Source organism: Esox lucius, chromosome 21 (genome assembly GCF_011004845.1).
Source record: "Esox lucius isolate fEsoLuc1 chromosome 21, fEsoLuc1.pri, whole genome shotgun sequence".
NCBI classification, from domain to species: domain Eukaryota; kingdom Metazoa; phylum Chordata; class Actinopteri; order Esociformes; family Esocidae; genus Esox; species Esox lucius.
In genome coordinates this window covers 23,104,517-23,118,898 of record NC_047589.1, presented here as the reverse complement: position 1 = coordinate 23,118,898, position 14,382 = coordinate 23,104,517, and the positions used below count along the sequence as shown (strand labels likewise).

General features: G+C 42.4%; 1 protein-coding gene across 3 annotated transcripts in view; it reads left to right on the top strand.

Moving 5' to 3' along the window:
• Positions 1 to 14,382, top strand: part of scn5lab (sodium channel, voltage gated, type V-like, alpha b) — a 141,474-nt gene that overhangs the window by 106,710 nt on the left and 20,382 nt on the right. For all 3 annotated transcript variants that reach the window (XM_020041954.3, XM_020041953.3, XM_034289385.1), the window contains exons 19-20: positions 5,886 to 6,009; positions 13,168 to 13,322. In XM_020041954.3, coding sequence (XP_019897513.2) covers positions 5,886 to 6,009; positions 13,168 to 13,322 — 279 coding nt within the window. The remainder of the gene's footprint in view (positions 1 to 5,885; positions 6,010 to 13,167; positions 13,323 to 14,382) is intronic.

The following is a 14,382-nucleotide window of genomic DNA, read 5'->3' as shown; positions in this document are numbered from 1 at the left end:
TACGGGGAATTTGGGACGAGGGCTAAAGTGAAAAGAAGGGACAACAGATCGAGACAGCACTTGCCAACCTTGGCATAACACTGAAGCACCTAGGCAAGGTGACTACAGTAAATCTTGAATTTCATTGACAGGGTGCAAAGGTTAGAGACAGAAAATATCTTGATTATCTACAAATATTTATATAGCATGAGGTTGCCCAGGGCATCCCAGAGTCGACTCTTCACTGTTGACATTGAGACTGGTGATTTTTGCAGGTACTATTTAATGAAACTGCCCATTGAGGACATATGAGGCGTCTGTTTGTTTGCTTGCTCAGTTATGAAATTGGGACCTTCAACTTCTCTTTTTATTCTGGTTAGAGCCAGTTTGTCCTGTTCTGTGAAACATGTAGTATACATTGTTGTACGAGATCTTCAGTTTCTTGGCAATATTTCACATGGAATAGCTTTGATTTCTCAGAACAAGAATAGACAGACTAGTTACAGAAGAAGGTTTGTTGTTTCTGGACATTTTGAGCCTGTAATCGAACCCACAAACGCTGATGCTGAAGATACTGAATTAGTCTAAAGAAGGCCAGTTTTATTGCTTCTGTAAACAGCACAACCGTTTTCAGCTAGAATATAGGAGTGATGGTTTCTGATAATGGGCCTCTGTACACCAATGTAGATATTCCATTGAAAATCAACAATTTCCAGCTAAAATAGCCATGTACCACATTAAGAATGTCTACAGGGAATTGCTGATCAATTTGATGTTTTTGTAATAGACAGAAATGTACTTTTCCTTCAAAATCAAGGACATGTCAAAGTGACCCCAAACTTTTGGATGGAACTGTGTATGTATATATATATATATATATATATATATATATATATATATCTACATACACACACAGTGTTACTTCTGGCAAAACATTAAAAATAAAGGCAGAAATGTCTTTCGCTATTACTAGGCTTAAAACATCTAGGTTTGGCAGAAAGAAAAAGCTGGATACTCTTTAAAGTCTTCTCTGTTGCTAATGACTTGATATTGATTTAGCGGGAGGCCTATGTTGATTATCCTGCTAACAAGGTAATTGTGTAAGGCTAATCTCGTTAAGATGAGCATGGAGCTAATCACAGAGAGACCATGCTCACATTACAGTTACAGATCCTGCCAGTGTGTTTATCTTCCACTTCTAAATCAAAGAGGAAATACTTGACCATTCTCTATAACATGCAAATTGTTTCCATTAAACCAGTAAAACTTTTACTAAAAGTAAATTGTGATTACAGCTACTAACAGTTAATAATTAAATTTTTTTGTATCAGATTAATAGCCTAAAGTGAAGCTGTTGTACTGTGTGACTAGAGAGTGAGGCAGTAATGAGGAGAACTTATTTAGCATGTCACGTTGGGTTCAGGAGAACAGCAGGAAGTGTGTGGTGAGAGATTCCAAGGGAGTGATGGGTGGGTTCAAGTCCTCCAAGGACCAACGGCTGTGTAAGGACACTGCAACTATGGCAACAACCACATCAGATCCCAGAAGCACTAGCGCTGATGAGGAAATGGGATACATGATAAGATGATGAAATGTTTTCCAGGTTTAATTTATTGACTGAAACCATGCCTGAAATTGTTTTGGCAGGGACTTTCTCCTAGCAAATCAATGGGTCTAATTTAAGTAAATGCCTAAATTAGGGTTGGGGGGAAAGCCTTGCCTTGGAGAAATGTGTGTGCCGGCTTTTGCTCCAACCCCTTACTAACACACCTGAGTCAGCTAATCAGATAATTAAGATCCAGGTAAGCAGCTAATTAAAATCAGGAAAATAATTTAGGTAAGATTAGGGTTGGAGTGAGAGAGCGCTGGAGGATTAGTGTTGGAGTGAGAGAGAGCTGGAGGATTAGGGTTGGAGTGAGAGAGCGCTGGAGGATTAGGGTTGGAGTGAGAGAGCGCTGGAGGATTAGGGTTAGGGTTAGGGTTAGGATTAGGGTTGGAGTGAGAGAGCGCTGGAGGATTAGGGTTGGAGTGAGAGAGAGCTGGAGGATTAGGGTTGGAGTGAGAGAGCGCTGGAGGATTAGGGTTAGGGTTAGGATTAGGGTTAGGGTTAGGGTTAGGATTAGGGTTGGAGTGAGAGAGCGCTGGAGGATTAGGGTTGGAGTGAGAGAGAGCTGGAGGATTAGGGTTGGAGTGAGAGAGCGCTGGAGGATTAGGGTTAGGGTTAGGATTAGGGTTAGGGTTAGGGTTAGGATTAGGGTTGGAGTGAGAGAGTGCTGGAGGCTAGAACCCCAGCAGCAGGCTGCCAAGGCATCCCTGATTCAAATTCATATTTTCTGGAGTGTTCATCGCAGTGATAATAAAATCAGTTGTGGTTTATATTTACAGGACGTCCTTATTCATCCACGTACTTCCCTGCCAAATGTAACACTTCGCTGACGTCTCTGCACTGCATTTCCTTACACATACGTCACCAGCTCTGCCAGGTCAAGGATGGTGTAGACACCCATTACTTTTGGAGTTTCTCATCAAGCTGATTCAGTTGCTCTCCGCAACCCCATGAGCACTTCATGGCCACTGTCTACGTGTACATGACCCCTGACCCTTAAACCTATTTAACCCCTTAGAGGCCAAGGGACTCCCTGCAGTTGGCTTCTGGCAACAGCAACGTGGTTATAAGCTTTCAGAAGAGTCCTGTTTCATAGAGTTGGGACTTCTGCGTGTGTGTGTGTGTGTTGTTTCATGTGTAACACTGCTTTGTGTCCCAGCCTCTCTCCTAATAAGGGGGGGGGGGCAGTGCCCCTGGTAGGTGTGTTAGCTCCACGGCGCATGGTTAGTTTACCACTGGTGCCAAGAGTTCAGGCCTTACCGCAGCCCTCCTTTGCTGAGCACAATTACATCCAGTGAAGCGCAGTGGCTCACAGGTGCCCTCTCGACAAGCATCTAATGACAGGTTGTTAGTAGTCTAACATGTACACTATTACCAGTGAAACTCGAGAGGTAGTATCTTTGTGTATAGGAGGGAAAACTAAAGCAAGCTTCCTAACCCCAAAGCCGACCAGGACAATGACATTATTGGTTTTAGATCCAGGCTGTTGTTCTCATTGGGTATTATTGTGTGTTATTGGCAGCGGTAGCAGACAAAAGATTCTCTAAAGCCTGTAGAATGTAAGAGAGGAACTGGACTGAAGGTTGCTTGTCGAACGGCCGCCTCCTTTTATCATGCATGCACTGTTTTACGGACAGCAAAGTGGCTCCACTGTACTGTCGGGTCATCCCTCCCACAGCTGTGCTCTCCAGGGCCAGCATCTTTGAGGGTTGAGGGAATGCACGGGCCACTGCAAAGTTCTAGATTATTCTACAGTATACACGAATTACCTTATTGATTGAGCCCACATGCTGTAGTGAGCGTGAAAACATTGGTCATGCCTCGTTTTCTTGGCCTGCGTTATTCCATTGAATTAAACCCAGCCGTGGACTTGAAGGACATGAATAAAAGAATGATTTAAAGATGGGAGGCGTTGAGGGTTGTGTTATGCCCAAGGCTGACATTCATCACGCTGGAACTTCCTCCCGCTGGACTTCACACTGCATTTATGCATGTCCCTCTTGTTGACTCTGATCTGTCACCGGATCTGTAGCACAGGCAGTGCGCGGCACACCAAAAATTAGCAAGTTCAAATATTTACACACATATTTAGTTTGAAAGTAGAGCTGGTATTTTTCCAGGAGCAGGGTGACAAAAGAAAATACAGCACATCATAGAAACAAAGTAGGTGAGCACACACTTTAAAGACCAAAAACCTGCATGGTGAACAAGTATGAAAGCATTGACTGGTGGTGTCTTTCTTCTATTGTCCATATGTATTAAATAAATCACTAAATGCATAGCTGTTTGATAGGCACTGTCAACACAAAACTTCTGCAATCCGGCATTTTATACCATAAACGGGATTCATTATCACAATCCATAGTGGGGTTAATCTCTACATTCAGCTGAATTTCCCAGGTGCCGGTTCACATCATTGTGGAGTGCCTATTAAAGTAAATTGGTATCTTAAAGCTTGGTAAACATTAGCTCTTTCGGTACACAATAGCTTCTCTCTGGATCGTTCTCCTTCTGCTCAGCGGTGCTTTGCGTGCGTAATCCGGTCAGATGTGGTTTGTGAAGGTTGAATGCGGAGGCTTCCCCTCTCCCCAGTGCCGAGGGAGGACGCCTGTCAACATTTAGTCTCTGTGAAGGTAAGGGGCACAGTGGCCGCTTGTCAAGACAGACGGGCTTATTCTTAGATGGTGCCGTGGAAACCCGTGTCATGACAGTGACCCTGACGGGGGGGGGGGGGCGCTGGTGCTGGGTCGGGGGACCGGGAGCCGTTCGCTGTGAGACGTGGGTCTTCAGTTATCATCAGCTCTGCCAACTGGACCACTCAGACATTTGAAAACATCCATTCATGGTTCCCATAGAAAACACTCTCCGCTGTGTCGCATCATGGCCAGACCCACAGACAGAGCTTTGGAAGTGGGACGAGACAAAAAATCCTGGGTGGACACACACACACACACACACACACACATACACACCTAAACACAATGGCAAATGGGTAGTAAACAAGAAACACTGCGCGTGATTTTTTGTCTTGGTCAGGCACTGCATCAAGGCTCACTGCAACTAAGCCAACCCTGTCATACAGGTTTTATATTATTTGTTTTTGTGAAGAGACATTGTAAATTGAAATAATTATGATTTTACTTGTGATCTTGATTTGTCGGCAATGTATATGAAGAATAAGTAAAACTGGCCCGAAACTATTTGTTGCTACAGTACCTCTGTTCTGTGAGTAAGCTCCGGCGGTCCATATTATAAAACAAGCCAGTGTTTTCACCTACAAATGTAGCTTTAACTTTTTTAGAGTCAAAATATTATGACGAGAAACACTGGATTCTCAGCAAAAGGCACTAGCCATTTAATCTGACTAGAAGAAAAAAACATATTATCAGAATCTGTTCCTAAGTATTGCAACAAATCATTGTATTTCATTGTTATAAAAGTAAAATGTGTTGTTATTTACAATTACAATATTTTGTAGTACTTAGTTGTGGTTAATTTGCGGTGTAGAAATTATAAATATTCTTATAGGCAAACAGTTTGCTCAGGCAAAAATCGAGCCTCACCCTTGTGTACAGTGAAACTGGCTCCTGTTATTCCTGGTGTCTCAGTTAGAGTGGGCCTACAACTGCAATCAATAACTACAGAAGTACTTACCCAGTGCGTGGTCCACATCTCTCTCTCTCTCTCTCTCTCTCTCTCTCTTTCTCTGTGTTTGTGTGTGTGTTTTAAGATTGATACCTGTTGTCCAAGCTACCGCTTCCATCACATACAATATGGGATATGTTGATACAGTAACTCATAACTGAAATATGACTATGTATTGAGCACACAATAGTACAATTCATCTCACCTTTTTTGCTGGATGTCGACTGCATCTTTTTTCTATCAATATTTGAGGCTATAGCATAATCTCACTCCAGCTCTGATTACTTGATTTAATTTTAACTGATTAGATTAAAACAAATGCTGCAGAATATCGCTTTTGAAGCATTATATTAACGTGTTGTAACATAAAATGCGGTGAATCCCACGCCAATCATACCAGGCCGGTTTTACATGAACCTCTGTATCTAGGCTTTATATGCATCAGAACAGGAAAATGACATTTCTCACAAGTCCATAATGAAAGCAATATTTATTACTGGGAGAATAATGACCTTCTGAAGGTTTTTCGCTGTTGGAAAAACACTGAATCATTCTCCCTCCATACCTACCTTCTACTGTCAATTACAGTAGTTACAGGCATTAATGGTAATACATATTTTCAGATAATATGGCTGTGATTGGTTGTTTTTCTCAGGTAAAGGATGATGTCAGTCTGTCGGAGGGTAGCACGGTGGATCTGAGGAAGCCAGGGGAGGAAGAGGATGAGTTTTCAGAGATGGCTGAAGAGACCATGGATCCAGACAATTGCTTCCCTGAAGGTAATCATGTTGGTTTCGTATTCCACCTCTGAAAATAAATGTGCTGTTATCTTCTAAACATCTGTGCTAAAATGAAAGTGTTACCAAGCATTTTGTTCACGTTTGTACATTTACGGTTGGAATGTAGCCTAGCAAGGCTAGGCAAGGTGACAGGTGTGTCATTTGGTCCCTGAACTACAGTAGGTATTTAACCCCAATAGCCCCCCAAGTCTTTGCAGTAAATGAGAATGTGTTCTCGGTCAACTTTCTTAGTAACAGCAATAATGCCATGCTGCAATTTGAAATTGCCCTTTGATTTTACATTGAGTGAAATTGTTTTCCTTAAAGGAAGAAGGAAATGAAGTATCTCAGAACGTTTGTCTGTGCTGAAACGATGCGGTAAACTGGCACCAACGAAGTTGGTGCCAGTTTACCGCTGATTGGCCAGCTTATCTTTTTCTAGGCCTGTGATTTGCCAGCTCATATTTTGAGAATTACATAATATTCCTGATCCCCTTTAGTCAGGAATTTCACTGAAAAGTATCCCCAAAGCTATATGTCTATAAGCTTCTGTGCATATGTGGATCATGCTTTGTGTGTTTGTTGTCTATAGGCTTTTTGCATAGCTAGGTGCTGCTCAACCTCCCCTCCCGTTGTTTGGAATCTCCTGCTGGCAATACAACCTGCTTGTATACACAGGGGCAAATCCTTTGCATCTAGATCCAAAAGACAGTTCAAAAAGGAGGTCACCTTAATTGACTGGTTCCGTCATGCTTACGTTTCCAAAATCCTACCATTACACTTTTTTTACGGACAACAAAGTGTATTGTCCTGCACTAGTAACTGACAGCGTTCCATTCATCACCTCCCGGCCCGTGGAAGAGGCAGCAAGGTTTTACCTCTGTAAAGCTACGTATATCAGTCTGTTATTCTGTGTTTAGGTGGGCTTTTGAATCGTCCCCCCCCCCCCTATTATTAGAAGTATAATGTCTTACAGTCAGAAGAAGAAAAAGATGGGAAATGAGACCTGACAAAATGTATATTCTATTTGAAAATCAAAGGCAATGAACAGAAACACATCAAACAGGTCAATTAATGTGTTAAAATCATATTTTGAAAGAATATCATAAATGCCATGGTTATCAGGATTTTTACAATTTGTAACACCTTACTGTATGTTCGCATTCGGTTTCACTTATTCTTTCTGCAAGCCCAAATATAAGCATTTACTCTGGGCTACCCCAAATGTCTGGCTTTTGCTTCAATTGAAGGCCATTTGATATAAAACATTAAACAATTAAGTGACATTTGAAAGGTTAATGGCGCATTAAATTGAATGTCCTGTGTCAGCAGAGATTTGAAAAGGCGTGTCAGGCACGCAATGGACTCTGGTTAATTTGATGATTACTGACTGCCTGAATTCAATTTGGTCACAACTAATCAACAGCCTCAGATGGTCTGAGGTACACTACGATGCCAGACCACTTCAGTGACGTCTCTCAGACATTCCTTGTAACAGCTGGAGTCTACGCTGGAATGGTAAGCATTGGCTAAGTGTACATTGAGAGAATATTGGCTAAGTGTCGACTTAAACAGTATTGGCTAAGGGTACGGTTTAGAAACAGTCAACAGTGTTAGCAGTTGTTCTAAAATGTTTATGCCATGTTTGTGTTAGAAAGCATAAGCATATAGTTTAGGGTGATCCAGTCAGCTTCTGCCTCCAGGTTTTCATACTGGCCATCTACCCTTTCCCTAAATTCCTGTCCAAAGAAACACAAAAAATGCCAAATGATAGATCTCATAGTTACTGAATTGGATAAGGGGATCTCTCCTCTTTGAGGACACAAACCAGTTATGTTGGTGAAGTACTTTAAGTATTTCTGGATTGACTTCAATGAACGAGGTGTTTCCTGACACTTACAGAAGTATGGTCTGATGGTTGTATGGACTATCAAATTACTATATGCACATTTTCTTTTCATTGCATTAGAATCATAAATAGCTATATAAACAACCATTACCCTACTAATGTGGGTCATGGTAGACTGAAACCCAAGCCTTTCGGCATAGCGGTGAGGAGTCATAGGCAGTCTTTTCAACTAAGGCATTCTTTTCAACCAAGGCAGTCTTTTCAACCAAGGCAGTCTTTTCTACCAAGGCAGTCTTTTCTACCAGGGCAGTCTTTTCAGCTAAGGCAGTGTTTTCAACTAAGGCAGTCTTTTCAACCAAGGCAGTCTTTTCAACCAAGGCAGTCTTTTCTACCAGGGCAGTCTTTTCTACCAGGGCAGTCTTTTCAACTAAGGCAGTGTTTTCTACCAAGGCAGTCTTTTCTACCAAGGCAGTCTTTTCAACTAAGGCAGTCTTTTCTACCAAGGCAGTCTTTTCAACTAAGGCAGTATTTTCAACTAAGGCAGTGTTTTCTACTAACATCCAACATCCAGGTTACATACTAACATCCAAAATGCATGCCTAATGTTTTGGGTACATCACCATGGAAACCTATTTGTGTTAGTTGGACACAACCAGGACCCTGATCCCACTATTACCGCAACCTCTTAGTGATATGATGCGCCCGGAAAATTTCGTTTGTTATCAATCATCCTGTATGATACTCACATTAGACTTAATTAGACACTGCTTGTTTGTCCAACACTGCAGCATGTGCCTCTGAACTGGGAAACAGTGTACAGTTGAGTCCAACACTGCAGCATGTGCCTCTGAACTGGGAAACAGTGTACAGTTGAGTCCAACACTGCGGCATGTGCCTCTGAACTGGGAAACAGTGTACAGTTGAGTCCAACACTGCGACATGTGCCTCTGAACTGAGAAACAGTGTACAGTTGAGTCCAACACTGCGGCATGTGCCTCTGAACTGGGAAACAGTGTACAGTTGAGTCCAACACTGCGGCATGTGCCTCTGAACTGGGAAACAGTGTACAGTTGAGTCCAACACTGCGGCATGTGCCTCTGAACTGGGAAACAGTGTACAGTTGAGTCCAACACTGCGGCATGTGCCTCTGAACTGGGAAACAGTGTACAGTTGAGTCTTACACTGAAAATGCATGTACTTTATACAGTGGTAGGTTGTGATTGTATCCACACCACTTCTCTTCATGCTTCACAAAATATTCCTTATCCCACCCCCCCAATTGTTTTTGTAAAGATGAAGCTTGAGTAAGCTACTCTCAATGAAGCAGAGATGAGGGGGTGTTATATGGTCATATTTCACACATTTCTGGTCTGTGTAAGAAGCACATAATGACAGCAGACCACCCATCAAAAAGAAATACAATCGAAACAGAGAAATCATGGAGCTACAGTGTGTATTACTTCACAGCAGCCTGAAAATTCATATTGCAGACGACAAAAATATAGCGCGTTTGATATAAATTCTCTCAGTGTGAAAAGGTTCCCTCTGTCTTTCTGAAAACCTTTGTTGTCTTGAACCAATAAAAGTGAACAACTTTTGTTGTTTGATTTAAAGGCTGTAATCACTGGGTGGTGACAATGTGGTTTTTGGCGATAGAAAGAGCATAAGAGGATGCAAAACATCTGTCAAAGAGCAACAGAGTTTATGTTATAGTCTTTTTGCTACAACAAAAACACTAATCTATAAAGAAAACCCGAAAATGTCAATAAAAAGGGCATCATTGTTGTTACTGTATCTTCATTCTACATCTGGAATTTAACTGGTACTGGATGTTGTTGTGTATTAAACTGAAGAAGTTGGCTAAAGTGGAAATGGACTGGCCCCTAGGCTACATTTGATTTAGATGAAAATGATTTATTGTGCAGCAGTTCAGTATGCATTCAACACATACTTCATCATGTTGATGGAATGTACTTTTCAACTGGCATTAATGATATTTGCAAAACAAAAAAATTGCTTCTGTTTAGAGGCCAAAATGTACTATTAAGTGTAAAGTCTGCTGTAGCTCAAAGGCTTTTCCCTCCCTGTTAAAACGTAGCTGTTCAGCTTCAGAAGGGTGGCTTTTCAGAGCTAGACGAGGCAGAGCGGCAGGGTGGTTGGCTGGGGGCAGGTATTTTACATACACGAGGACTCATGTTTGTCTTCGAGGCAAGCTCATGTCACATTGGTGAGGTCAGACTTTGTCACTATGTCCTAATAGCAAGTGGCTTCTCATAAAGTAAATTGCTGAGCATCTAACAGAGCATTCTATCAGCTAATTTTAGAGGTAAGTGGTAGGACGTAATGCTACAGTGACTGAATTAAACAGATCAATTGTAGGAAAGCCTACGGTTCCTTGGCCCTGCTTGTGTTGAAGTATCTGTCAAGCTCCCAGAAGCCGACCAATGCACTCAGACATGCTTCAGGTTATGCAGCCCTTCAGAGCAGTTTACTTTCAGAGAAGAGCATACGAAATGCCTCTATTCTGAGATCTCCACATTTATCGACCGAACAATAACTGTAATGCCTTGTCAGAGTCAATGGGGCCTTTTGATTTCTCCTTGATGGTCGTTAATTGCTTGGCAGACGTCGGCGCCAGGGCGCTAAAACGTCCACGGCTTCCAAGAAAGAGCCTGAGAGCGTTGTTACAAATTGAGTTGCAAGTGGTCCGTTACCATAATCCTGTCATTATTAAGTTTACCAGAAATAACTTCATTTAGATCTGGGCTCAGATGACCATAATGGAGCAGCCGGGTCGGTTTGCTGGCCATTATGCTTTGACGGTTCAAATGCATTTTCATAGCAGCCGGTCTCAGCCTTTGTTCTGGCTGGAAAGCTTTTAAAGTCATTGATACCAGGAATATGCTGCTTCAAATTCACAGCAAGCTGTTTTGCTTTATATTGCTCAGAAGACGCAAAAACATTTCTAAATAAAAATGAAGGCATGTACAGTATATTAAGCTTCATTTATAGTATGTGTGTGGGAGATCTACAGTGGGGAGAACAAGTATTTGACACACTGCTGATTTTGCAGGTCTTCGCAACTTGCAAAGCATGTAGAAGTCTGTCATTTTTATCATAGGTACTTTTCAACTGTGAGGGACAGAATCTAAAACAAAAATCCAGAAAATCAGATTGTATGATTTTTAAGTATTTAATTTGCATTTTATTGCATGACATATGTATTTGATACATCAGAAAAGCAGAACTTAAGATTTGGTACAGAAACCTTTGTTTGCAATAACAGAGATCATATGCTTCCTGTAGTTCTTGACCAGGTTTGCACACACTGCAGCTGGGATTTTGGCCCACTCCTCCATACAGACCTTCTCCAGATCCTTCAGGTTTCGGGGGTTTCCCTGGGCAAAACGGACTTTCAGCTCCCTCCAAAGATTTTCTATTGGGTTCAGGTCTGGAGACTGGCTAGGCCACTCCAGGACCTCAAGATGCTTCTTACGGATCCACTCCTTAGTTGCGCTGGCTGTGTGTTTCGGGTCATTGTCATGCTGGAAGACCCAGCCACGACCCATCTTCAATGCTCTTAATGAGGGAAGGAGGTTGTTGGCCAAGATCTCGCGATACATGGCCCCATCCTTCCTTCCCTCAATAGAGTGCAGTCATCCTGTCCCCTTTGCAGAAAAGCATCCCCAAAGAATTATGTTTCCACCTCCATGCTTCACTGTTGGGATGGTGTTCTTGGGGTTGTACTCATCCTTCTTCTTCCTCCAAACACAGCGAGTGGAGTTTAGACCAAAAAGCTCTATTTTTGTCTCATCGGACTACATGACCTTCTCCCATTCATCCTTTTGATCATCCAGATGGTCATTGGCAAACTTCAGACGGCTCTGGACATGCGCTGGCTTGAGCAGGGGGACCTTGCGTGCGCTGTAGGATTTTAATCCATGACAGCGTAGTGTGTTACTAATGGTTTTCTGTGAGACTGTGGTCCCAGCTCTCTTCAGGTCATTGACCAGGTCCTGCTGTGTAGTTCTGGGCTGATCCCTCACCTTCCTCATGATCATTGATGCCCCACGAGGTGAGATCTTGCATGGAGTCCCAGACCGAGGGAGATTGACCGTCATCTTGAATTTCTTCCATTTTCTAATAATTGTGCCAACAGTTGTTGCCTTCTCACCAAGCTGCTTGCCTATTGTCATGTAGCCCATCCCAGCCTTGTGCAGGTCTACAATTTTATCCCTGAGGTCCTTACACAGCTCTCTGGTCTTGGCCATTGTGGAGAGGTTGGAGTCTGTTTGATTGAGTGTGTGGACAGGTGTCTTTTATACAGGTAACGAGTTCAAACAGGTGCAGTTAATACAGGTAATGAGTGGAGAACAGGAGGGCTTCTATAAAGAAAAACTTACAGGTCTGTGAGAGATGGAATTATTACTGGTTGGTAGGTGATCAAATACTTATGTCATGCAATAAAATGAAAATGAATTATAAAAATATCATACAATGTGATTTTCTGGATTTTTGTTTTACAGACCTCTAAATTACAGACCTCTACATGCTTTGTAAGTAGGAAAACCTACAAAATCGGCAGTGTATCAACTACTTGTTCTCCCCTCTGTATATCTACGTGTTCACATGGGGGACCTTGGAGATCAATCGTAGTAAAAGCCTGGGAAGTGTGTTCCTTTGGTGCACAAGGATGTAAGGATTCTGGTCTTGTCTTGCTGGTTGGGCAATCAGTTTGATAAGAATTAGAATGGCATCAGATGTGCTTCACCTGCACAGAGTCAGCTGGGAGTTGCTACAATGGAGCGATATATTTGTCATAATTCTGCTGCTGGAATGACAATGATTCCATGGGATGTTATGCCAAAATATATGTAGAAATGATAAGGCATGTTTGTGCACAATTCAGTGATTTATGTTTACTGTAGGTTAACGTAACTTACCATTAGCCATTCGATTTATTTAAAACAATTTCAGAAGTGGCACACTTGAATCATCAACTCAGTTAATTATCAAGCCCTTAAATAGGTAAATCAGAATAGCTAATTAAGCACTACGAAATGTCTGGGGACAGGACAGAATTGGGCACCACTGTATTAAGATGAGTTTGCAGAAATAATAATTGAATCAACATATTCATTAAATTAATCATTAACATTTTGTCTATGAATACTAACTGTAAGGAAGAGACATTGAGGTCCCACATTGGTGTGTCAAAACAGTGGTAACTAATCATTTGTACACTAACAGTAGAACAGTCATTAACTCTGTTTCTCTTTCTCTCACCATCCTGTCTTTTTATCTTTCAGTGTGCGTACGCCATTTCCAGTGCTGTGACATCCAAACTACGGACGGCCTGGGCCAGCTATGGTGGCGGCTGAGGAAAACCTGCTTCCAGATTGTGGAGCACAGCTGGTTTGAATCCTTCATCATCTTCATGATCCTGCTGAGCAGCGGTGCTCTGGTAAGGAAGGTGCATGCAGGAGGGGCCTGTTCCAGGCATAAAGTGAAACAAGCGGTTGCTTAGGGCCCCCCTGACCGCTAGGGGAGTGGGCTCCCTAAATTAAATTTTCCGTTGGGCCCCCAAAAGGCAAGAACTGGCCCTGCATGCTGGGTAGGGGTGGCGGCAGGCCACGCTGGTGGCGCCAGGTGGGCGTAGCTGCCAGCTTGCCAGGCCACCTGATGTGAAATGACAGAGGAAGAAATGGGTAGCAGGTGACAGAGACGGATACTGTAACATGCTACAGTAGAGGCCACAGGCTGGAATAGATCTTCAAAGCAATAAAGCCTGAGGAGGTGTGGTATATCGTTAATATATCACTGCTAAATGTTCTTACACACAACACAATGCAGAGTGCCTTTATACAGATCTTGTCTGTGGTATATTGACCTTATAAATATATAAACTCCAAAGGTGCCTTATGGTTGTTACAATAAAACAGCCATTATGCATCATAGTTGGCCTGGTACAGCACTTTTGACCATATACCACACAGCCCCTAGATGTGGAATATTTACCATATACCACACAGCCCTTAGATGTGGAATATTGACCATACACCACACAGCCCTTAGCCAAGGAATACTGACCAGATAAGATGGAGAAAGAGAGAGAGGAAGAAAGAGGAGGGGAGTGTAGTTACCACATCAAAGCACGGTAACCAGTGGCGTAGCTAGGCCTAGGTGTCCGGGACTATAGCCAATCAGGTGATCAACCTGTGTGTGATGTCACACATCATCGCTTTACAGAGGTGGATGACCAGTTCCTGTGCCATAACAAAATAAATTCTTAGGTAAACTGTTGATAAGAGTCAGCTGTGTTCACTCCCCCCTCTGATACCAACATAATTAGAATTGTAAACAAGTCAATTCACATTATACATGGGATATAATTAAGCAAAAAGCCAAGAGGGGGTGTGGTGTATGGCCAATATATAGTGGTGAGAACAAGTATTTGATACACTGCCGATTCTGCAGGTTTACCTACTTACAAAGCATGTAGAGGTCTGTAATTTTATCATAGG